This window comes from Oryzias melastigma, linkage group LG7, assembly GCF_002922805.2.
Source record: "Oryzias melastigma strain HK-1 linkage group LG7, ASM292280v2, whole genome shotgun sequence".
Lineage (NCBI taxonomy): Eukaryota > Metazoa > Chordata > Actinopteri > Beloniformes > Adrianichthyidae > Oryzias > Oryzias melastigma.
Window position 1 is genome coordinate 16931919 of NC_050518.1, and position 27089 is coordinate 16959007.

Below are 27089 nucleotides of genomic sequence, written 5' to 3' on the forward strand. Positions count from 1 at the left end.
CCGCCAGGCCCAGGAGACCGGCACCCAAGAGACCAGACCACCAGGCCGAGTGCTTAGCTTTTTAAGGGTGATATTTCAGCTGAATGATTCAGTGCTTCCTGTAACAATGCATGATACAACTTCTTTAACCCTAAAAAACCCTTCTTTTTAAATCATATTTCATACATGCATTTCTGAGACCTCTATCTCATACAAATGATCCAAAATGCTCATTTTGTTCATTTCAAAATGGCTGCTTCCGTGAAATCCCACAAACACTTTTGGCGGAAAAAGTTTAGCTAATTTTCCAAATTTCTGGTGCGATTGATTTAACTATCATTATTAATTTCTTAAATGATTAAATATTTGCTGAACTGAAATAATGCTAAAATTGTGATAATTAGTACTTTATGATATTGTTTTTTAATTATTATTAACAAATTCGACATTACAGTTCACACTGAAAATTACAAAACAATCTAACAATAAAGTCTGAGCAGCCAATAAGAGAGTAAAACAATATATAGAATAAAAATGAATAAATAATAAAAAATAACATAATTGTAATGTATTAAAAACAAAAAATACAAATAAATAAAAAGGAAAAATGCACTAGATTAAATACACTAATAAATGATCTAAATGTTTCATTGCATTTTTATTTTTTACTCTTTGAAGGGAATGACAAAAAAGATTAAAATCGTTTCTGAAATACAAAAGGTTGGAGCCTATTAAAAAAAAGACAATTGTAAATGAAAAATTTCCCTAAAATAATCAAATTTTTAAACAAAATCTGTATTTTTTTTTCTTTATTATTACTCGTTACAATATAGTTACACCGTGTTAAAAAAGTGTGGGTCAAATTTGAGATAATTGTTCTGAACGTGTCTTGAACTAACTCTGTTGATAGTAAAAATGTATAAATCATCTAACATATCACAATTGATACTATATATATACAATATATACAGTATCTAATTTAAAAAATAATAATATAGTATTTTTGTGGATTTCATCAAAGGGATAAAAACATCTGAATTCCCAAAAAAATAATTTTCTGCCAATTCTCTGATGTAGTGGGCTTTACAGGGTTAATGCCCACGCCAAATTCTTTCATCCTAGCAAAAGAAGCACCTGTGGGTGGTTCAAAAGTTCACCCTCTTCCTGTCTGGCGGTCATGGCGAAGCTCTGCTAAAACAGTGGCATCAGCAGCTGGGTTGTGTTAAAGGATGGCCAGAGTTACACAACAGACAGCCCACTACAATAATCCATCATGCTCCAGGGACAAGGAGCAAGAGTGCACTTAGTGTCTGGATGTATGTTCATATGCGGGCGGCTGAGAGAGAGACGCGGAGAGGCTCAACCACATCATCTCAGTATAGCCATTATCCAGAGTAACCCTCCTCTCCCATTTCTTCCCATCAGGGAGCTTAGCAAGACAGGCTTACAACCAATTACAGGCCTCCCTGGAGAGCATGGAAGCAGGGCTTGTGGATCATCTATTTATTGTGTATGACCCACCAGATGGAGGGTGGTCATTTAACATTTAATCAAGTTCAGTAACTGAAGGATCAGATCTGAGCAATCCTTGACATTTAATACATGCAGCAGATTATGAGTCAGTGGGTGCAAATAAGGCATTGAGTCAATGCTACCTTTAGTAAGTCGAAAAAATACAACTGTGAGTAATGTAGATCATCCTACAATGCTCAACTTTAACTTGACTGACAAAAAAGAATTTGTAAGAAGTTTTTTTGAGGTTCCTTTGTATGACAATAATAATTTGTTTTTTATTTTCACGTTTTTAACATGTTCTTGTAGCATTTTTCTCACAATGGAGGACTTATATGAAGAAATGTAAGTTTAAATTTAGGGCTGGGTTAATACAATCAATTAATCGATTTGAATACATTTAAGTTTAATAAATCAATAATTGATCCATAAAATATAGAGTTCGATCTAGCACATAAACTCTAAACTTTGCTAGCTTAACGCTAACATTTAATGGAATTTTTCATAGGACGGCTAATGCTAACGTTCTGTCACTAAATGATAGTTTTTATATACTCACAGGCATTAATTTTCCAAACCCTCTTAAGGAAATATTTTAAAAGTAACCATTTGTGGTCTAAAGCACCATTTTTTTCTTTTTTTTTTTTTTTTGCTAATTCCTGGTTTATTCTTCGAGCTCCACCTAGTGGCCAAACTGAAACGCCCTCCAGGAGAGGCAGAACAATGTTTACAATGTTAATTATCTGAACATTTTTGTTATAATTTCTCCTTATTTTACTAATAAATATTACAGTATATGAACTGCATCAAATTAATGTAAATATATTCAAAGCATAAAGTAGAATATTAATGTATTTCTAAAAAAACATGTCTAAATGTGTAAAATGTATAAACTCAAAATTGAATTGAATCGAGTTGAATTGGAGTGGATTGAAAGCATCCCCCCCCAAAAAAATCTGAATTTAATTGATCAAGGCTCTAGTGAATCTAATCGTATCCTCTCTGGAAATTATCATCGAAATGCAGCCCTGATTAAAACTGTTTTTTTTTTAGTATTTCTTTTTTCAAATTGTAAATCAGAAACAGACAAAAAATATCCTTCGAAAAAGCTTGTAGTTAATACGCAAAATCTGCAATCAGCAGGTCACAAGCTCCCCGTTTTGAGTTGCATTCACTCGTGGATAGAAAGATTTATTAATATGTTTGATTTCCTCATCTGGGTTGAAATCTGGCTCATACTGTGCAGCTGGATAGCTCTGATATTGCTCTAAATCTTTGTTGCATCACTAATGTTAGCTTGCGGTTGTGAGGAGCTGTAAGCTAGCAGGAGAAAGTGTAAACAAAGGGATGATGGGAAATGAGCGCAGGCTTACTCCCCACCAATAGTTCCAACTCAGAGGAAAATTTCTGATGAAGTCCAGCTGCTCTGCAGAAACAGTTTTTTTGATTTTGCCCCAAAATACAAAATCATAATTAAAAGACCACTGGGGGTGCTTTGACAAGAGATGAAAAGATGATCGGAGTGGAACTTGAAGTTTAAAGAAGCGCAGTGTTTAGCTGATTCTTAATGTGATGACGCTCATTGTAGCTCTTTTCCAACACTGCAGGTCATGAATTTAGAGACCAAGTTTAGCTCTGATTATCCCTCTTTGATGTAAAGCAGACATCTCTCCCCATCAAATTCTTCCAGTATTCCTCTTCTCCATCTTTTTCACACAATTCCTTTATCTCCACTACAGCGTTGCATCCTCCTTACATCCTCCTCCGCATCTTTATTTTGCTCCAGTATTTATTGTCTTCTTTGCAAACAACACAATTACTGTGTGAGTCAGAGTTACAGTGTGAGCATAAACTAGGCCAGGTGTTAAGTAGCTCCTGCCTGTCTGCTTGGAGTGCACTCCTGTGTCTTTGTTCCAGCAGGAAGATGGGGTGGCACCGTGGTGAAGCAATGTCTAATCCCCCTTCAGTAGATATCTGGGCATCAGACACTCATGCATTCTCTCCTGAAGCTTTCGGAAAGGCGTGCTTCCTCTGGCAGGAGGTGTGGATGCTGACACCCCTGCCTGACTACATGTGCCACTCACAGCAGCAGGCCAAGCTTGCCAACATCTTTCCATTTATCTGTCTGTCTGTCATTGCACTGGTGCCCATCTGTTCTTCCTTTCACTGCCTCATTCATCTAGCTTACGCTCGCGTTGGCGAACTGACCCGAAATATCACAACCCAAGACTGAGTCACTAACGTTGAATTCCACTTCCTAAACACAGATGCTGTGGAAACCACAAGTTTTAATAGTTCTAAGAAACTAATCCTTAAAATACATTAAATTATTCATTTTTAACTAAAGTAAATAAAAAAAAAAACACTCACCAGAGGCCTCTCGCTTTGGAGAATGTCTTGTCCACTCTGAAAAAAAAATAAAAATTGGTTATGTTTACCTAGCAACAGGTAGGTTTATTAAAATATCTTATAATTCTAACTTAGTACCAAAAACTTGATTCCATGCTGACAAATGAATAAATAATTTATAGTCTCCACATTTTTGTCAAACAAGTAGTTGATCGCCCTTTTTTGTTACAAAAGTCCATAGAAAGAGTGGATTGTGCTGAGCTACCCTGAAATAACTCCTGCCATCTGTTGGAGTAGCTTTTCCAGGGATGAAAGGATGATTACTTGTCTGTTTCTTTTTTTTTTTTTTTCTCGTGAGACAAAATGAATCTTATCTTTTTCCAAATCTTCGCTGTGAGGCTCGTTACTCAACGTCAGGCAAGAATAACCTATCAGCTGTTCCTCAATCAGACCTTAATTCTCCTCTTACTGATTACTTTTTGCACTCGCCGCGGCCCCTTTTGTATCTCTCCTGAAGACAGCATGTGCCAATACGTGATTTGAGATCCTCGGACAGAAGAAGCCTTTTGCCTTTCCCTGAGGGGGTACAGAACATTTGAAGCCAAGACCCCGAGGTTGTGGAATAATTTGCTTGATGAAATCAGGTCAGATGAGTCAATGTCCTCCTTAAAGTCCCTACTTAAAGCATATTTATATCATGGAGAATGTCCTAATTTCATTTGAGTTCCATGTTTCTTTGGAATGTCATTTCCTACTCTGACTTGTTCGTTACATTATTTAAAATATTAATTGAAAATATTAGTCTTTTAATGAAACATCTGAAGGTTTCTGATGTGTTTAAGTGCAAAAGTTGAACTTCCTTTACTGCAGTGGCTTCAGTTTATAGTTTTGTCCATGAAAACAAGCGTTTTTAGGAATTTTGATGCTAGATCTCAGTTGTCTTTATATACAACCATGACACAGTGAATCTTTTTAATCTAAATTTGGACGCGTTATTTTTGAGCTGCAGTCTCTCACAGAGAGGTGAACTTCTCTCATGTCTTTCTTTTGAAAAGGAAGGTTTTATAACGGTTTTTGTAACACAACAATGAAACTGTTCACAGAAATAAACACGTTTTTAAGATAAAAATAATAATTGTTCTTCAAATAAATAAAATACGGTGCTGGGAGCTTATTAAATTGTCTTCTATCACTTGTGTCATGACTTTACTGAAAACAAAATGTATTTGTAAAATAACAGGTTTGCAGGCTTGACTGTTGTGATTGCATGTTTTGTTTAACACATTATATTTAGATCAATACTATTTAAATGAATATGTAATAATAGACTCAATCAGAAACAGTGTTCTCATAGTAAACAAAGGTCCTTTGAAAAAAAAATGTAGGGACCAATTTTGGCCAATAGGTGGCACTGCATGAGCAAAAGAAAAACAACCTTTGTGCTGATAGCAAAGTTGCAATCAATAAACTTTAGCTTTTGGGTAAAAAGAATAAATTAAACCCCCAAATTTATATAAAAAAACATATATTAACCATGAATAATTTAAAGTTGCTTACAGGATGCAGCTTTATAGGCGTTTTGAAAGCAGCATTGTTGAGTTTGATCCTGTGAGTCATGATTTTGGGACTTGTCATAACCGGCAGCGGCGTCTGACACACTGATGGGATAATGTGTGTTTTATTGGCCTCAGCATTTGAGTTTTCAGAATCTAAAATTATCCTCTAATTGACACAGAGGAAAGTTAAACAGCATTGGTACTAAAGATGGACAAAACAAATCACATCCTGACTGATTGATTGATTTTTGTTTTTCTGTCTCTCTTTTCCAGATTCTCTTTCGGCTAAAAGGTGGATCTTTTACAGCTGCTCCCAGTCTGAGTTCTTACTCATCTGGTTGTGTATAGCATGACACCTGAATGACTAATTGGGAGAATAGACTTCCATCTAGGAACTAAATGAATGCAAAGAATAACATAAAACATCCAATCCTGAAAAATATGTTTAAAAAATGTTATTGAAGCAAAAGAAAAGAGCAATGAAACTAACTGTATTGTCGATCAAGTGCTTGTGCATTTATTTGCATCTTACAAATGGAGTTACCTTTCCACCGCTACACATGTCTATGGAAGTTTTTATAGATCATAATTCAAAGTATTATGCATTATTCAATTGACAATTCAATTTGAAAACAATGTTTCTGAAAGGGGGTGGAGTGGTTAGCACTTGTGCTTCAGAAAAAGAAGGCGCCTGGTTTAAATCATTCTGAAACAGAATCATGAATGGGGGACCTTACTGTGTGCATGTTCTCCCCATGCATGCATTGATTTTCTCCAGGGACTCCAGCTCCACCATCCAAAACAGGCTAATTGATAACTCTATTGTCTCTCATGCAAGTGTGTATGGGTGTGTGATTGTGGTCCTGTGACAGACTGGTGACCTGTCCAGGGTGTTCCTGCCTCCACACACAAGTGGCCAGGTTAGGCTCCAGCAACCCCGTGACCCCAAAACCGAGTTTAGAAAATGAATGCATGTTTGTTAAAGAACATCCCAACACTGAGCATGATCAAAATCAGTGCACACTAATCTATACTTTCTTGTTAGCCGGACACCAAAACCTGGTATGGTGTGCTAAAAATCCAGTTTCCAAACAACCTAGACACCACTACGCAAAAAGATTTACTATTTGCATTTAGTGAAGATTTAAAACAGTTTGTGGTTTTGATAGTTGTGGATATTCCAGCTCAGAAAAACCAAGAATGAATTACTAGTTACATCTTAAACTCTGCAGTCCTCAGACCAGAGATGCTGAAACCATTCCTGAGAGTAAGGCTGCACAGTTGTGGGTTCCTTAAAGGGATTGCTACCAACCTATTCTTTTTTTTCTTTCATGAAATTGCTTTGATTAGTTTTCCAGAAGATTTCTGAACCAAGATCAAAGTGGAGACACAAAGGAAGTCATTTTATGAAAACAGCATGAGTGGAGTTCAGTTCTTTTCCTTATTTGTTTTAGTCCTTTTTGTTGTCTCGATTGAATTTCGGATCTGAATTTTTGTCCAGAGTCATGATCACACCTGGGTTAATTCAGTTATCACTCCACTGTTGTATTTAATTAATTGCATTCAGCCTTTTGTAGTATTTTTGGCTTCATTTCCATTTCCAGGTCTTTATCTTGCTTTTTGTCTTCTTGTCTTGTGTTCTAGTTTTTTCTTTTTAATTTAGTTCTAATTCAAGTTGATTTATAAAGTGGTTTAAGTTTCCATCTTTGGTCACTCTCAAACCTCTCTGCATATGAGTCCTCCCCATCCATCCTGATAAATAAGAGACCCACCCAAACATAGCAGCAATTCTGCAACAGAAAGCTGAAAACCGAAGAACATAAAAATGGCGGGTGTTATAATTGCCCATTAAAAGTCCAGACCTGAACCGGGCTGAAATGCCACGAGGGGAGCAGAGAAAAAGCTGTGCATAAATGAATGCCTAAAAAACCTTAATGAACTGCAGCAACACTGTGAAGAAGAGTGCGCCAAAATTCCTCTACAGCAACATGAGAGACTGATAAGGTCATAAAAAAATGATTAATTCATTTTATAGCCGCTGAAGGTATAAGCTTTGAATAAAACAAAAATGCTCTCAGACTTTATGTGCAGTCTTTCTTGCATAAACAGTAGCATAATTTTACAACTGGGGTTCTTGTAGAGATTTTTTTATAGCATAGAAACATTCGATTTTAACATAATTGCTATGATTTCTGCTAATATTTGATCACAAGGGGGCTGCATGGGTAGAGTCTGAATATCACAAGTCTTCATAGCACTTGAACGTGAAAGAAAATGTCTTAAGAGCAACATTTCACCTTGATAAAAAGATTAAATGCATAAACAATTACTAATAGTTGCAGAAATAATCTATTATGGACAAATAAAACCTCACTAGCACAGACAGTCATTTTTATAAAGAACTTCCCAACAACAGAACTAAAAGTAAAAAAAAAACACGTGAGTAATTCCTCTTTTTTAAGTGAAAAATACTCTAAAGAAAAGTGAAAGACGGAGTCTTCCTCTTTTCGAGAAAAGGTGTAATTTAGAGGAAAGGAGCTCTGGTCGACGTCAGTTCACTGCACTTGTGTTGTTACAGGTTGTCGCTCTAATCCTCTCTGCATGGAACATCCCTCATCATTTTCAGCCCCAGGCCTCCATGTGACACATTATGACACTCGGATGGAATTCATGCTTATGTTCTATCTTAGATCTTCTACCAGGGAGGATTTCAGTGAGCCCAGCAGCAGACACGCGGGATGTGATGAATCAGCACTCCACTATGGGTGGAATGCACACGGCTCCCAGTGGGAACACCGGAATAATTTTGGGATGTTGTTTCTGCCGCTGCACAGCTGAGAGTTTTAGTTTAGGGCAGGTCACCTGTTTTCATACGGTTCCACCCTTTCACTCTCAGATTTCGAGGAATTAGAATAAAATTAAAGCGTGTGTGGTCGCTATAAAAAAGGAGTCAAAAATTGATTAAAAAATAAGAATACTCCTTTGTTAAAACAACAAAAAATGCCTTAAATTGATAAAAGTTTCTGTCAACATTTCAAGAAAAAACGGTGATACAACAATCACACTCGAATTAATGTATTTATTAAATATGTGTACCTAATTTAGTATTCAGCTTTACAAAAGTGAAAGTTACAGAGGAGAATAGCTGATAAAGGAGTATTTATTATCTATTATCCCCCAGCTAACAATCAAGTTGGTCGTCAGGGAAGCAAACTTCCAGCAGGATAAGTTGGGTCTCCAAACCAGCTACTACTGTGTCAGCATCTGTGTCACTTAACAAGAAGTTAAGTCATCTTAAGCTGGCTTTAAGGCGTGTAGTTTTCTCCTCCTTCCTCCAAACTTTCTAAAACATTTCTGGCACTTTGAAAAGAAGCTGCAGCTACAATCATGAATGAAGTTAGCAGCGTTTCCAACGGCAAGTAGGTCAGCAGACAGGAACAACAACTCGGTTGGGCCGCAAATCCAGCTTAAAGCCAACAAGTTTGTCATTCAGCCACAAATCTGCCGCTACAACATGTTCTTTCGGTAATTCTACGAGTAAATTTTAAGAAGCATAGCAAATTTGGTATAATCCAAACCAACACAATCTCACCAAATCATCCTGTGACGAATCCCAGTAATTAACTTTTTAAGTCACACGACCAGTGACTGTTTCAAACTTTTTAAAATGAAAATATATGTAAAATTAATACTACGTGGCTGGAAAGCTCAGTTGGTTGTGTGTAGGACGGGCACATGGGAAACCAGGTTCAGGGGCGGGATGAGATTAATCCAGCGTAGGTCCTTAGGCAAGATCCTTCACACTATGTGGTCGCAAGGGGGCCCAAGTCTGGCTCTCCATGTGCAGGTGTTGTGCCAAGGTAAGTTCCCCCTGCCAGAATGTGTGTCCCCGTAACTCTCATATTCTGTCCCAAAAACCGTAAAAAGAAGGTGGAGGATTACAATATACTTTATTCTGGGGCTTTATTGTCATATTTGCATTTTTTAACCACATATTCTATGTAAAATAACAAAGTCTTAGTTAAAAAAGGGGAAAAGAACACCCTTTGTTTTTGTAATTCAGGATAAGAAACGCAATTTATGAAAGTGACTTTGTGATGGAAACGTAACAACAGAAAGTTATTAAATATTAGTTGTTTCTACTGGAAATTATTGAGGGGCATAGGTTCTGGAAGGCCTGAACAATCCGGGCCCCCTCTCCTTTTACGTATAATTTGTGGTAAAAAATATAATAAAAATTCAAACATGAGAGGTAACTCACAAATGTCCCAGAATAAAGTCTGCCGTAATCATCCACCGTCTTCCTACACTTTTTGGGGTAAAATATGACTGTAACAACACAGGATGTAGCAATTCTTTGTGAATTGGTAAAAAAAAAAACAATTCAAACTCGTCAACATGTTCATTGTTGCAGAAAATTAAAAAATCTGTTTGTCATGGCCTGTGCCTGAATTTAGTTATGCAGAGCAGATGACATTTCTTCATGCAGGCTCACTGTGAGAGTGTGTCGGCTGGCTGCGTGTGTTCATGTGTGCTTCCCTCAATTCCCGAAGCTCCGTTGGATTTAAAACTTTCACTTAACTCAGTCTCTCCAAGATTTCGCGATGTTGCGATCGCAACTATTAACGCAATTTCAAGCAAAGCCCGACATTTGTTGCTCACCCTCCAACTTTATATTTTCACCTCAACTTTACAGCAACTTTGACAAGTCTCCCGTGACAAGTGCCTGACAATTTTCCCTTCTGGCAAACTGTGTGAACGGTCAATTGCGCTGAATCGTGGCTTGACTGAATTTTTATATCTCTAGTAAAGACATAAATCAACGATCTCTGAGACCGGGGACACACATTCTGGCAGGGGGAACATACCTTGGCACAACACTGATACCCAGCCAAGATAAAATACAGGGCTGTGTCTAAAAGTGTATCAAGCATAAAAATCTCCGCCAAACCAAAAATGTGGATCAGTGAAGGGATATGCCGAAAGATGAACAACTAACTTTAAAATCAATACCACAAACACACAATTTTAAGAAAAATATGTTTGGTTCAGAACATTTTCAATATTTTAGAATTATCCTTGTTTTTGTTTTTTATTAGCTTCATGAAAACTTTTCAGATTTTGCTGCTGATTAAACAAGTGATCCACACAAACTTGACACTACAATCTAATCTCTTATCTACCATCAAATGTTGAAAAGAGGAACAAAACACTAAATCAAAACTGTCAGATTCTTGACACATTTAACTAAAAGACTATCCCATGACCCTCAAAGTCACAGTTTGACTTTCTTTATGAGTAGAATGTCAAACAAAATACACCTATTAGGTATCACTGTAGTATAAAAAAACTAACAGTGCATGCCAATGTCCGCGTTTGATTTGGCACGGCTTTTAAAACCGTTTCTTAAGTTCACCAACGGACCAAAAGGCTATATCATTGTTAACCAACCACCCTTGAGTTTGATAGGCTGATAAGGACACTCCCAGTGGGATAGACACCCACTAAAAAAAAAACATCTCACACCTGTCCACCCCAGTCTGAAGACCTGTTATCAAAATGCCTTTCGTAGAGATCTATTTCTTTATAAATACCACAGGAAGAATAACATTGTCAAATAACAACGTTGAACTGAGCGAGTCGGCTGACTGTCTCGGTTCTGTGTGGGTCTGAATGAGCCCATTGACATGGAGTCATTCAGCCAACGTAAATGAGCAAAAAGCTGTTGAATGTCCTCATTATTTATGGTACAGTAGGATACAGTGTATGTGGAGCCGCACACATTAGTACTTCTGCATGCACGTATTCATTCCACGCACAAAACAAAACACATGACGGTGTTTTTTCTTCTTTTTCCAGCTGAATCAGAAGTGCTCTTTCTTATTCTAATGGCCTCTAATAAGCACTGAATTGATTATAGTTGTTCTTCTGGTGTTTCATTCTAATTTCACCCACTTATCTAAAGTGTTTATGTAAAAACCAAAGATAAATGGTGTATTTTGATATTTTTGGGGTTTAAAAATACCTTATTTTGTTGGAAGGATTTGAGACAAACCCCTGACAGCTCAACTGAAAAATTGATGAGCTTTTATTGACAAAACAGTATTTTCTTTCCTGGTGTTGTTTACATAATTGAGTGTCACGTTCAGCATTTTTGTGTGCGATCATTCACTGAAGCATTTCCCACAGAGAAAATAAAGCAGCCAACTGCCACTTCCTGTAAGGATTATACCCACATTTCATTAGTAGAAGGTTTAATAAAACAGTTTCTAATAGTTCAGAAGAAGAGTAATAAAGTTACTATTATTTTGGATTTATAATTTAGCATTTAGATCATTTGACAACTTTATGTAAAAAAGTTCCTGACAATAAATTTTCCTGTAAGCCACCAAGCAGGACTTAAATTGGAAGCTGTATGTGTGTTAATAATTATACTGTGACTTCAGGGCCACATTTTAACATCAACAAATGTTTTCCTTCTTTAGTCTGAGTTTTAAAAAATGAATAAAAGATCAGCGGCACTGTCAGCTCACCCAATGCCTTTCCTCCCCATTGTTCTCTGCAGATGGCCTGCTGTTGTGGTTATGAATGTGGATGTGAATGTCAAAGTAAATATGCAAGGTGGGACCTGGAGCGCAGACACTGAAGAGCCCTCTGGCTGCCCTGCACCTCCTGTTTGTTTTGCCACTGCCCTTGGAAAGGTACTTGAAAGTGCTCCCTTTCTGAAGTGGGTCGGTCTTACAGCGTAATCTTCTTGAATCATGCAAACATTTGCCTTTGTCAGACCAAATCAATGTTTCTGCGTGCTACCATTTTTGTCTAGAGTACAATTCGTGGTGCCTCACATGCGAGATCGGCTAAAACTGGCTCAAAAATGTCATTCGTGTATTGATGCCTGTTAAACAGCTGATTTCATCTTTAGAAGTCACGTCAGACCTCGAGTTCTGTCGAAGCCACAAGCAAACTTACAGTGAAGCTGCTAATCTTTTTTGTTTCACCCTAAGAAACCATTTCACAGTTTGTGGAGTTGTTTACATGACGAAATGACATTTTTCAAATCAGTTGAACGGGGAATACAAATTTCAACTGAAGCCATCTCAGATTTCAAAACAGCCTCCTTTTTTTCCACTCAACTGCCTCTAAACAGGCCTGACAAGCATTCTTCTGCTTTTTCTATTCAGCGCTACAACAACATCTTTGTTTTGGTTGCCTGAAGGTCATTTTACCGAGGTTTGCACTCAGTTCATTTAGCAGCGCGTGGATCCGTGTGTGTATGTCAGGATTACAAGACTATTTGGGAAGTCGTGAACTTACATACCCGCAGGATTGTGTCACGTTCCAACCGAAAAGAAACTGAAGAGATGGGAAACCTGTGTTGCAACATGGCCCAACTCACTTGTTAACATTTCTGAAGCCATAAAAAACAAGAAGAGCCAGCTAATAAAAAACACCAAACTGTCCGAAATTAAGTGGCACCTCTAGTAATAGACAATTCTGCAAGTTCTGCAGCTGTATGTGTCAATTATTTTCAATGCTTCTCATTGGGCAGAGTGGATCCCAGATCACCTGTTGATGCATCAAACAGTAAAATGTCAAACTAAAAGGCCATTCCAGGTCAACTGCTAAACAGAAATGTTGTGTGCCTCTTATAGAAAATACATCCTTTTCCGCCACCATCTCTGTTGTACCACCACAAAGATGAAACAAACAGGGAATAATGACTCCAAACAAATCAGCCCATTAGAACTCTCAGCAGCAACACCAACTTAGAATCATCTCAGGTTCAAGAACTGAAGATTTGTCCTTTATTTTAATAGTCAGAAAAGCTGTTTACTGCCCCGCTACATTGTGGTTAGTTTTATACCACATTGGAGTTTGCCCACTTAGTTTAGTTGATGTGGCAGGTAAAAAGTTTATCAGAACTCAGGCCTAAGAAACACACTGTTCTGTGCCTGTAAATGAGGGGCTCTGTTTGCCTGTAAGTAGACCTGATGTAGTTCATCAACAGTGTGCATGCAGACAGATGGCTGACAGAGACCTGAAGTGAACTGAGGAGATTAAAGGGTACATTCACACTAACCATTTTGGTCCACACCAGAGTTTGTTTCCATTGCCCACTTGAGAGCAACGATTCTGAGGATCCAATAACAACCAAAATCTAAAGCAAACCAAAGGGGGTGACTGACGTCAGCTTTGTTCAGTAGGAAAAAGGAATAAACAACCAATGTGAATCTGAAGTAGCAAAAATTCTTGAGAAAGTTGGGAAATGTTTTCTATGTAAAGGGTGTAGCAAAGTGGTATTGGTACTTAAATTACAGTAAGAAGACTATCAGAGGCTACAGACCAGTTTTTGTTCTTCCTGTCTTGTTTTTTCTTGTCAGACCTCAATTTGATCAATACCTTTTCAAATAAAGTTTCAGACTATGGCGTTTTAGTAATTTGTGTTGTCAGGCAGCAAACCAAACCAGAAGAAGGTGAGATAACATTTCTTCAGACGAAATCTGCAGGACAACCCACATGTGGAAGCACTATGAAGCCTCGTTTCCACTGAGCGGTCCGGTTCGGTCCAGTAAGGAGTAGTGCGATCCAGTTAAATCTGGTGAGCACTTCAACTCAGTTAAGCTTCCTTTCCACTTATTTGGTTGTTTTCATGGTGCATTTGTGGTATAGACCGCTAGCATTGCGTCATTGTAGTGCGACAACATCAATGGAGGTCATCCAGCAGCTCATCAATTTATTACAGATCCATCATGTATAACAGAAATTTAATGTTGTTTGATAGAAAAGGATAAATAGAAGAATGATACCTCCATTTAGAGGAAAACAGAAACGCTAGCTTAGCGCTATCAACAGGTGGCTACAGCAGCTTCACCTCAACCATCCTGTTCTATCTTTCTATGGACCTACAGTGGATGGGGGACCTTTAAGGTACAGGTCTGAACTGTTTACAATGGTCTGAACTTTTTTACAATGTAAACGCTCAAAATAGCGTTCTGTACCGCTAAGCGAAAACAAAGCTTAAGTGACGCTAACACCATATATTTAGTGCTAAAAAGAAAACAGCCCATAGAAAAAAAATATTTAAAGCAGCACACATTTTAAATAAGCGGAAGAATGAACATAATGTAGTGCACTTATCGAAAGTTAGAGAAAAATTGAGACTATACCTGGAGTTTTTTTATGCCTTTTTTTACACTCCAGCCCAGTACAAGCACTAGAACAGCATGACCCAGACAAATGTTCCTACAATGATTTTACAGGTGCTTTAGTTCATTCTTGAGAGAACACTGTGAACACAGAACGTTCCAAATGATCTGTATTAGAATTCACAATGTAGCTAAATAATATCACCCAGGCTTCTTTTCAGTAAAAATACGGTTGGAGTAAATGCAACTAGAAGATTTCTGGTCCCAAGATCCCACAAACAAGTAAAACAATTTCTGTAATAAACATCTATCCAATTATTTATATACTTTTATTGTGTTTAGTCAGGGAGGAACAAAAACATAAAAGCATATGTCACAAAGACTGCACCTAAATGTGTGCGCTCATTTCCAGGACTGCTGTTGAGTCATAGAAAGCAAAAACTTTCCATGCAAAAAAATAAACAATATCAACTGGTGGATCTTATGGCCCCAAAAAGACATTCTGAGGCGGAACCCAGTTACCTGAGGACACTGAGATGTAAACTAACCTTTCCCACGAGGGAACTGAGATGTGAACCTCTTATCTGTCATTTTATCCGCTGTGACTTTTGACTAGGCTTTATGACAGAAATGTGATAGCAGAGAGGAAAAATCCAAAATATGAGCAGCCAGTGTAAAGGAAAAAAACTCAAACTGGAACTCGGGACAGGTTTGCTATGATAGCAGGTCTGGACAGTTAAATCTTGATCTGTGACGCTGGGTTTTTTACTTTAAGTAGATTTTAACTGCAATCGTGGAATACTTTAGCTGGTTTCACTTCTTCAGGTTTATTTGTAGAGCTAGTCTTAAACTTTGAATGATTCATCAAGGTCATCCTCATTAACATAATCTATGAAACCCTTGTTTTCCCCTAAGTTTTCTGATTGGTCTGAAAATAAGTGTCTGTATCTCTGAAATAAACTTTGCTCCAAAAAAAATGCAACATCAGAACTTGTGTGTAGTAAACAGATTTTTTCATCACATTGGATGTCTTTTTTAAATTATATGACTTTTTTATTGGTCTCAATGTCACTGACATACCAAGACATTGTCATGGTTTCAAGTTTTGGAATTTTATCTGCCATTCTTAACATTCTGTAAATCTACATCTACATTCCCAGAGTGTACTTTCTGGTTCACATCCTTTCTCATTTCCATTTTGCCCCATCATGTCTGCAACATTTTTTAGCTGTATGGATGCATCTCGTGAAAAAGCTCCCTTGCAAAGTTCATTGGAGAAAGAGAGGCTGCAGACAAACGCTGGCTTTGACTCTCCAGGCATTCTCTCTTTCTGACAAACCGGGAGTGAGAATGAGCTGGCAGCAGAGTGTCACAATGTCACTATTTCACAACTGAAAACCTTCTTCTTCTTCAGAAGAAAAAAAAAAACAATGTTAAGACCCATCCAGAGAATTCTATTCATTTTCAGGGAATGAAAAGCCTTCGGAACGTTTTGCCCGCCAATGTGAAGTCATCTTCAGAGCAGCAAAAATCAATAAGCTTTCTCAAATTAGTTAAGGTTTTATGTAGATGCTTTCTCCTGTTGTGATACATCCACATGACAGAAGTGCATTTGTCAGTTAACTGCTAAAAAGAAGTTAAATATTTTGAGAAATAAACGACAAACACCTTACTTCAAAAACATGATTTTGCTGGACACACAGTAGGTTGAATATTTCCAAAAGCTAGCCTTCCCTTTATACCGCCGCTTGTAGTTCTGACCATAACCCTTTATAACGTGTAAGCATTGCTGTCAGGGTTTGTGTGTGGTAGAGGAACCATATACGACCCGCATAAAGACAGGGATTACATACAATTCATTTAACAAAACCTGAAAGCACAGCAAACAAAGGACAGAAAAAACAGAACCCAGAACTGAACAGAAAACAGACATAAAAACAAGTCACGGGGATCAAGAAGACAGGCGGCAAGAATGTGACAGTAAATAAAGGAAACCAAAGACTATAAATACTGACAGCAATCCTGAATAACAAGATGCACTCGTGTAGGAACTGATTTAAAAAGTGAAATGTGTACACAAATTAAATAAAACATGCACAAAGAAGAGCTTGATTAATGATTGCACTAAAAATGACAGTATTAGTAAAAGAAGAACATTAAAAACAATCAATACGGCTGCTGGCTTATCCACTCTCTACCTGAAACAGGAAATCCATTTTTGTCTTAAAGACCAAATACAATTGACATGTAGGAGCAGAGCATTATCTAAAATGTATTTCTTGTTTTGCTAATTCAGATCAGTTGTTCTTTGCTCATATTTTACAACTTTTGAGCTCAGTTTCATTATTATGTCACTTTTCGATGAGGTAAGCAACATGGCTCTTGTTATAGTTACGCTGTGACAACAATGTGAAGAGTGTAACCTGAAGGAGGGAGGCAGCGGTGAAGGGCGTACTGGAAAGCATGCTTTATGAATGGACTGATTGGTGCTGTGAGCAATACAGCTGTGGACGCACGGCCCAATTCAGCCGAACAGAAACCTGCCAGCTGCTGCAGCACAAGCACGGACCAGAAACTTGGTGAACATACGGCGAGCCGAATGCATGTGACTGCATGACGTATTTTTGGGGGGGTTAAAATAAAATTGTGGGAAGTGTTATTTAAAGTAGCACACATTGAACTGTACAGCTTGATTTATTCAGAAAAAATAGCTTTTGCAGAGACGTAATCATTTCAGAATACAGGAAAATGTAGGCAAATTATTTACAGGCTTAAAGATATAGTGTTATGTTACACAAATTATTAGTTAAGTGTTTCCTGAAGGTGTGTTTATGCATCACAAAGAGTTTAAAGCAAATTCAATTTACGTTTGGGCCACTGAAGGCAATCTGGCTAAGGCTGGGTCGTATGGGGTTCCATTTGTGCCAAAATTATGCTTTTGCATCCATTGTCTATGTCTACTAAACAAGTTTATTGAGCATTTGTTCATATCTATGTACTACTAAGCAACATTTTCTGCATTTCCTGTAAATCGACAATAGCTAACAACGCTAACAACTGTTGCTAAGGACTTTGTGACAACCAGATCCAACGACAAAAGCAAATGCAAAGTTTTACGGAAAAACTAAGCTGAAACGTCACAAAGCAGGACATGCAGAAGATATCAGATATTTTATCTTGTGTCTTTGTTTTAAATTGTAAAACGCTTCGAGCTGCGAAATGAGAAGCGCTTTTTTTTATAAATAAAGTTTGATTTTATTACTTAGGAGACATTGAACTGACATGTAAAGGCAGTTGCCGCCAATGGCCCGTGGGCCGCCAGTTTGAGACCCTTGGCATAAAGGGATACTATGAGAGTAGTGTGGAAACAAACAAAAAATGTCTATAATGCTTAGAAAAGATCACAAATGATAATTTCCCAGCCATTGTTTTTGTGTTTTCTTGTAAACAATGTATGTACTGTAATACTAACAAGCAGATTTGAAACATTGCTTTGGACAGAGTGGCCAAAAGCTCTACTCAAATAAGAGGACTTCAAAACATTACAACTTAAATTGTTTTTTCTAAATATTTGTATTTGCAATAAATTTAAGAAAATGAGCAGCACTTTCTTTTACAGTTTTTGTGGTTACAATAAGGTAATCAATTATAAAATGTAAAAAGAAAAAAACAGGAAATGAGACAAAAAAAAAACAATTATGATCCATTAAGACAACTTACTGACTTTATTTTTAAATTAAACATTGTTGCTAGGTAGATTTCACTCCTATGTAAAAAAAACATGTTCAGCATTCGTTCTCTGTAACAGGTTTTCTGTAGATTACCTGCTGTTATGTACATGAACACAATTTATTTTCCAGAGGAAATTCTCTCTGACAAGAACAACTACCGTAATTCATCTAATGTGAACATTTACATGCTACAGACAGCAGTAAACCTAAGAAAATAGTGTGGCTATTAACGGAGTAGCCTATATTTCAAGACTCATGAGGCCGTCTTCAACACATAAACAAACACTAGTATCAATGTGAGGCACAAACCCCTCACAGAGAGTCGTGTTTACCTTCTGATCATGTAAAAATCTTTATTTGGTTCTATATGGTCAACATCATGTGCACAAACTGCAATGCATACTTTCTTTTTCTGTAAATGAATCAGAAAAAAGCACTTTTTGAGAAGGATTATAAAATGTTCTCTCACAATCAGACGTGAAACATTAATGTTATATATTTCTGCACGTTCTTCAAACCTAACCTTTTTATTTATTTATTTTGTCTTGTTTAATGTCCCATACCTGAAGGTTACGAGTGAAATCTGAAAACAATAAAACTGATTCATAAAGAAAACTTATAGAAATGACAAGAGTGATCATTTAAGTGAAATCTGATTACAAAAAAATTGATTTACAGTGAAATGACCAGAAAATAACCAGACGTCTGGATGGAAATGAAAGCATACGGAACCCAAACAGCACAAATATCCAAAAAAATAGATCCACAGAATCATCAAACCAGATGTCAGAGGCAGACAAGCCCATCCTCACAATGAAACACCGAATAGAAAATATGAAGAGGATTTTCAGTCTTACCCTCCATAGGCTCCAAAAGTGAAACTCCTCTTCCTCTGCGGCATACCGGCTAAAGGACAGCAGTGAGCCAGGCAACTCACTGTTCAGTCGAGCCGGTGCTTGTGTCACTTACGCTGACTGAGCGTGTTTGAGTGTGCGCCTGTGTGTGCGCTCGTGTGGTGTGCCTTCCGTCTAGCCTCCACTCCCCATAGCCCAGCCTGCCCTGCCTCTTCCTTGCTCACACACGCCTCCTTCACACACAACGGAGGAGCAGCACGAGGATGAGGACAATAGGGTGGGGGCTGCAGGGATTGCTGCTGACCATGCCAATCTGCCTGGGAACCATGGGAGCAAGCACCGGTCCTTTATCCCAAACACCATTTCTGTTTCCCCCTTCTCCAAACCCACAAAAACACACATATGGTTGTTTTTGTTTGAGCATCAAGTCCCACGACATTTCTTCTTGAATATTTGATAGCGTTGAAGCTAAAATAGCCAAAAACCTGAGATCTCCGAGGAGTTCTTGACTCTGTGGGAGTTTGCAATTTGAGTAACACTGGTTTCCCTCCTGATGTCACCTCGGCACAGCTGGTCAAACAAGCTGGAGACGAACCATTCCTTAGAAACGCCTCGATGTGCTAGCTCCACTCCCAGATATGACAGTCAGTGGTGACCTCTCAATGACTCACTTATCTGTTTATCATCTCACTTCAGCTTCTTTTTAGTATGCCTGCAGTATAAACACAGTTAATGCGGCAAAGACTTTCCTCAGCTTTACTTCAACTGTTGCTTCATTGATTAAATGTTATGTTCTAATGGACACTCTCCTTGAGCTGGCTGTCAGCTCTGATAAACTATGACGAGGATCCATTAATGCTTTAGTGGATTATGGCATACGGAGGGATTGCAGTCTAAACCTGGGATCTGATAGACCTTTACTTCCGGATCTCACAGTTACAGCTCCTGTTTTCTTAGCCTGGAATAACAGGAACCTTTGGAGAAAAAGGAAAGAAACTAGATTTCTCTCTCAAAATCCGTTCATAGTTCATACAAAATCCCCCTGGTGGTGACTGATGTCTTCATCAGAATAACTGTAAATGACTCACAGTAACTGCGCAGACAAGCACGTGGATTAATATATACAGATGGGAAAAAAAAGCAGAGTCATGCTAACAGAGTGAGATCATCTCTCAGCTATTGCATCATAAGACAACCGTCTAAAAAGTGTTTCAGTTCAGACCTTGGCTGACTTTGTTGTTAATGGTCTCCACTCTGTCAGTGGGCCATGTATAATTAAACTGGACGTATTTTTGGCTCAGACACTCTTGCCTTTGGGCTTTTTTGTTGCCTTTAGTGACACAGCAGATTTTTTTTAAAGATAGTTATAATGTTTTGGTCATTTTAATGCAGTTCTGATGATTGTTTACATATTCACCAAATGTGCTGATATCAAGTGAGAGGGTTCATATCTTTTTGGAGTCTCAACCTCTACATTCAGCTGTTGACATGTCAGTCTTTGTGGAGCCATAGGTTGCCACATTTAGAGCAAAGATGATTGAGCTGAAAAGCAAAAACTTGTAATTTCATTAGGACAATCTTTATAAAAGAGTTTATCGAGATAACTCTTGAATGTTCATTTGTGGCAACAGCAGATTATCTATCTGTTGTGGGTTGCAGACTTCATACTATTAAAAATGTATTTAGGAAGTGTTTGCAGACATGCTTTAAAAGAACATTTCATGACTTCACAGCTACAGAAAAGTAAAAATTCTGTTACTTTAACATTGTCAGACCATTGGTGTTATTTGATATAAAGGTATTGGAAAGCAAGTCATAGTTGAATGTAAGAGGAAAAGTTAATATGAAACTTCCAGAATGCTTCAAAAATATGTTTTGTGATCAAATCCACGAAAAATAAATCCATTACCAATTTATATATATTTTTTACATTTTGTGATCACAGAAGAAGCAATCTATTATAACTCAAATGGTATATTTCTACATGATTCACTCATTTATCCTATTAACGGAAGTAGGGCTTTCCAGTTCCCCCTATTGGTGAAATGTGGTTACTGCATGTTTCAAAACAAAGAAGATCGGCCTGAAGTCCCAAATAAAACTTAAGTCTTAAGAAATGCAAATAAAAAAATCACTGAAAAGCTTATTGATTTGGGGGTTTTATTCTGATAGTTTATCCAAACAAAGATCACACTGACAACTATGAAATGATAGAAGAACAAATAGATTATACAAAAAAAAGACGACAAAATAAAAGGGAAAAAGTGTAAAGTTTAGAACTTACAAAAGCTTTCAGCAGTCTGCTTTGGTCTATAGGGTAAATTATTGATCATAAGAAACCGTGACTATGGAAATTCCAATAATTGTTTATCTGTTATTGCAACCATCAAAAGTGGTTTTGTTTTTCAAATATTTTGCAATCCTTTCAGACATATTTCTCTTAAAATGTGCAGCCATGCCCTGAAGACACATTTCTGTTTCCTGGTACCAGCACAGCTCGACTTTATTTAAGTGCCACTCTGTTGGTCTGGCACGTCCGTCTCGCTGTTACCTTTAGTCCTGTCTGCTTTCCTGACAATTCAATTAACTAAAGCAGCTGTGATGTGCCTGAGCGTGCCGCCCAGACAGAAGCCTTTAATCACATCACTTCAGAAACAAGGCCCTGTGCCACAAACAGTTCTGCCTCCTCTTTTATCCAAAAGGAAGACTCAGGCGGGTCAAAAATGGAGGTTCTTGCCTGGCAGGCATGTCGTCATCAGTGATAATATTACAATGAAAAGGAAAGACCAAATATTTCCTTTTGTATGAACCTTTGTTTCAATCATAAAATCGTGATGGAAGGCCAAAACAAAACATCTCCACCCATTTGCAGTTTATGATTAAGAAAATACAGCCGCATGGAGTCAGACATTTATTTCCCTTCTTGGATACTAAAAGCATAGCAGCAGTGGAATTAGGGGAGACGCAGCAGCCGAGAGGCCGTGTTGTCAGTGAGAGATGAGGAGGGCTGGAAACAGCAGATGTAGAAATCACTCATTCATCTTCTGCATTGGTTTTATGGGCCAGGACTTATATATATATATATTGTGGCTGGCTGCAAAATGTGATGGTGCATGAACTTGTAAAAAAACCCATTTGTCAAAAATCTCAATGCATTTTTTGTGTTTATTCAGGAGCGTGACACCCGTTTTTGGAGTGTTAATTTAAGAAACTATCTGTAATACTGATTCACATTTTTTATTCATTCTTGTGGGTCTCCCAGATATTATTAAGAATTTGCTCTGGATGTAAAGCTATCCCGAGGATTGGAGGGTTATGACAGTGATCTTTATGCCCTGAAGTTTTCTTCAGATTACCTGAATAATTTAATGTTAATATGCAATGCAGAGGGAGAAGTATGCAAATTCTTCCCATCTTTTTCTGGTTGCAATTATTTTCCCCACTACTGAGGTTTTTCTGGTGAATTCTTGGATGATGCTACTCGAAACAATCATTTGATTTGACCTTACTTGTAGGAATGGATGAAGAGAAACCTTCAATGATTGTTGTAGGATTTAAGAAATGTTGCTGCCTTTAATGTAAGAAAAATGAAAAGTTCCCAACTCTGAGCCACAAAAAGGAGTGTAGGAAATTAAGATACTATATATCAATGGTGCGGGACTATCAAGAGCACTAGATTTCAAAAGCAATGAAAGTTCAGTAATTTGTTACATTTAAGAATATTCGTTTTTACACATTGGTTCACATTGAGTAAACCATCAACATACATTTTTAATTAGACATTCATCTTGCTTTGAAATAATTCAAATGAATGCATTGTGGTCTATATTTACCAATCTACTGATTATTGTTGCTATCTGATCTATAACGATGCACACTTGATTTTTTTCTAACTTGTATAATTTTGACAAAATATATTTTTATGGAGAGTAAAATATTTTAAAAAAGTAAGGTTTAAGTTGATTTATTCTGGAATAATATTCCGGCCTTTTTTATTATTCATAACTATGTTAAAAAGTTCTTGTTTTTAGTTTTTAAAAATTGGCGTTCTGATAGCTTTTTGGACTATTTTGGTATTTAGTAAGATTTTTACAGCTATTTTGGAGCTTAGCTAATATTTCCGCTACATGCTTTTTTCAGCTTTGTAGGATGTTTCGACGTTTAGCTTTTTTCAGCTACATGCTAGTTGTTTTAGATACTTTTTTTTTTTTTGTTAGGCTAATTTGGCATTTAGCTAATATTTTAGCTGGCTATCCGCTTCAGCATTTTCAGCTTTTATCTTCAGTGATTTCAGCTATCAACTTCAGCGTTTTTAGCTATCAATTTCAGCATCTTCAGCTGTCAGCACTAGCATCTTCAGCGGCCAAATTTAGCTTACACCATTCCCACTAGCATTATCTTGTTTATTATTTTCATGCTAAAAATTTTACAGTTTTAAACATTTAGTTTTAGAGTGTTCAATAAATGTTTGTCTTATTTGGGCCGCAAACAATGGTGTGTTTTGGATTTTAGTAGATTTGGACAGCAATCCAAAACGAAAAATAACTCTGTAAAGTGGACTAAGTAGTGAGTAGTGAAGGAATTCTGACACAACCCAAGTATCCCACCAAGCAATAGAACATAAATCAATTATTCCAATAATCATTGGATGGTTTATATTTCCTCACTTGACATCTAGTTATTCAACTTTTTGCCACACCTCTAAGGCAGTGAGCACATAAATAACCTGAATTCCTCATCTGCAGTTTGAGCGAAACAGATATTTGTGACCAACTTTTAGAGCACAGTTATCCTTGAGAAGAGAATTTTGTGATGGTCCAGCTCTCCTTCACTGGTATTTCATGGCAATGAATGCATGTAAGTATGCAAACAATCCCAGAAATCTTTCCCTTCACTATGGAGAAAATTGAATGAAAACTTAGACAAAATACGTCTCAAATTTGTCCCACGTTTGGCTGTCTTTCATGTCATCTGAGAACTTTAATGAACAGAATTTTTCTCCAATCTTTTCACCTTCAGGTTGAAATGTTGCTGCAGCTTTTTATTTGGACTGAAGAATGAACAACCCTTCATCCAGTCCAGTGTTTATGCTGCATTCGTGCGCAAGCTCCCTACCTATGGCCACTATGTAAATTATAAATATTTTCACGGTATTTACTCCACAAGGACACACATACATCTGGATATTTGGAGAGGGTAAGTTTGTAGAGGAAGGGGTGCCATGCAAATATTTGAAGGGACTGAGCATTCAGAGAGGAATTGTGCTTCAAAGCGTGAGGAAATGAGCTGAGCTTTAGCTCTGACAGAGTTTCATTTTTCAGCTTCAGCATAGTGCAGGCAGACTTGTGCAAAAGCAAAAATATTTGAAGCAACTTGTTTTGTTACTTTACTGTCAGAGATTTGATGATATCAAATTTAGCTTGTTGCACTGCATATCCTCTCACTTCTTCTGTTTCACATCCCCTGTTGGGTCTCCAACCAGCATTTGAGCAGACTCTTGCAGCAGACAGCTGAAAATAACCTGCAGTCTAACAGGGTTGGTGACTGTTTGACTGGGAGGAACTGAGTGTGCACTCCTCCTGCTGGGCTCATGAGGCCCCTCAAGTTTTTGGGATACAAACAGTCTAAGGTGTCACAGTGGACAAAGATGAAATTGTATTATTGCTTTTATAGGAAAAAAACAACTTAATTTCTTATGGGGCCATTTAACAATCTGCATGTTTCAAAATGCAAATCTTGAAAATTCTCAGCAGCAATAAATAACCTAATAATGAAGCCATTCTATGTTGCATTGATTAGAGGATCAATTAATGATGACAAGCTGTGCTTCTCACACAAATCCGGTCCCAACAGCTACAGTGGCATGTCACCTATTGATCTCTGTTGCAGTGGAAGATCTATTTCAGTTCTAATGGATCTTCAGGGCCACACTATCTTTCCAGTTGCAGCTCTGTGATGGATGGTTCGCTGTGACTATAAGGGGGGACTTTGTCTTTAAGCCTGGTGATCAATAGGTCATTTGCCACAGCAGAGACAGCCTCAGCCCCTCTGCACTCGGCTTTAAATCCCACAGCTTTTAGAGAAATGTCAAAAGGCTAAAGTCTAACTCTTCCTCCCTTTCACCTTTCAGCACAATCTGATGGATTTATTTGCCAGATAAACAAATTTCTGCTTTAAATAGAAGTTAGCACAAAAAGTTCAAAGTTTAAATTGAAGTTTTGAGACAACTATTAATTTTGTTGTATAAATAGAACATGTGTAATAGTCAGTAATGTCTCAGGCAGGAAGAGGAAACACTGCCCTCTGCTGGCCACTGTAAAAACTGAAACAGTATTTTTGAAAACTCTTCAGTAAATATGGAAAATTTAAGATTAGAACATAATCAAAATAAAAATTGTAAGAATTTATAATAATTTTTAATTTTATTAATTTATTGAAATGGATTTGTATAGAAAATGTTTTTTTTCTCTCATATTTTTATGTATATTTGTCATTTTAAGTTAGATTTTTTAAAATTTAAAGTCAATATACCAAATCATCAGCTTTGTCATCTGTCATCAATGTGAAAAAGATAAATAAAAACCTGATGAACGCATGTTAGAGGCTGAGGAAGCTCCAGTAAAACAGCTCACAATGAAGGGGAAGTTCTGTATGTGACATAGAAAACAGAAGACACTACTGTCAGGGAGGTCAGAGGGGCTGCTGATGAGTCAGGAAACATGCTGTTAAGTGTCCTGCAGCGGACAGTCTCAGGGAGACACCATGCTAAGCCATATCAGCAGCGCAGAGGGGCTGACATTACCACACCAGACCATCAGGGTCACATTTCAGAAAGCTATTTTTTGAAAAAAGACTTACTGAGTCATTCACAAGTCAGTAGCTTAAAAAAACAATGTTAGTATGAAATATTAACATGTCAGATGACAAGAAGGGCTTTATTTTAATCCATGACTATATATTGAGTAACAATAGGTCTATAAGATCCAGTGAGCAAACTATAACATTTAAGTGTCAGGAATCAGTGGTTTAGTATCTAAAACACAAGCTTGGTAGTAGGAAATTAAGACTGTAATAAATTAACTTAAATTAGGACAAAAACATGGACCAAGGGGACCAAAAAAAAAAAAAAACAATTGCAAACAAACCAAACCAAAGTGCACCATCCTCACAGTACAAGCTTAGCATTATGATGTGTCTCCCATAAACTGAAGAACAATCCAATTTCAAACAAGATAGATAAGATCGTACAGAAAGAAAAACATACAGTCAAAAAAAAAATGGAAATGGTTTATCCCAAAGAAATAAAGAAGTTCTGGAAAAAATAAAAATAAAAAAAAGGTTATACGTTATACATAAAGTTAACCCTTCATGCAAACATAGCATAGCAGCAATAATTCACAACATACCATTAATCATAATGGAGATGGGATTATATAAGTTAATTTCCTCAAAGTCCCTTTCATACAATTAATTTATCTCCTTAATATTTAATGGTTTTAATTAGTCTTGTTCTGTATGCATAAGAGATTGCAGGTGTATTTAAGGAAGTGTTTGCTTGAATTAGTATGTACAAATGTATGCTTATATATATATATATATATATTTAGTTATTTATTTTACATAATTGGAAATATATAAATGTAAAAATAGTTGGAAAGTCAAGTATGACAGGGTTAAATCTTTCCATTATTTATTTTCATTATTTTAGTTTTTATCATTAAAAGACCCATGAGTAAGAAATTACCATATTCATAAATAAAATGCAACAGTAAATTGTAATACAAAAAGGTTATCTTAAATCATTAGAGTACACAAGACTGTGTTATTTTCATTGAGATCATTAGGACAGATGAAAGGGGACTCTAACTTGAAAGAGCTCAAATGAAGAAATATGTGCCATAAGAATTAAACATTCTGATTTCCTTCTGTAATATTTTTTAAAAGTTTACGTTTTTGTTACTT

General features: G+C 37.0%; 1 protein-coding gene across 8 annotated transcripts in view; it reads right to left on the minus strand.

Annotated features, from left to right (window-relative positions):
• Positions 1-19498, minus strand: part of LOC112159226 (RAP1 GTPase activating protein) — a 48927-nt gene extending 29429 nt beyond the window's left edge. For 4 of the 8 annotated variants that reach the window (XM_024293159.2, XM_024293161.2, XM_024293160.2 and 1 more), the window contains exons 1-2: positions 19131-19494; positions 3862-3897 (exon numbers count right to left, since the gene is read on the minus strand). In XM_024293159.2, coding sequence (XP_024148927.1) covers positions 3862-3897; positions 19131-19174 — 80 coding nt within the window. In that variant the 5' untranslated portion in view covers positions 19175-19494. Of the gene's footprint in view, positions 1-3861; positions 3898-19130 lie in introns of all 8 variants that reach the window. The other 4 variants (XM_024293162.2, XM_024293155.2, XM_036212824.1 and 1 more) reach the window with 3 other exon arrangements.
• Positions 19499-27089: the final 7591 nt, after the last annotated feature.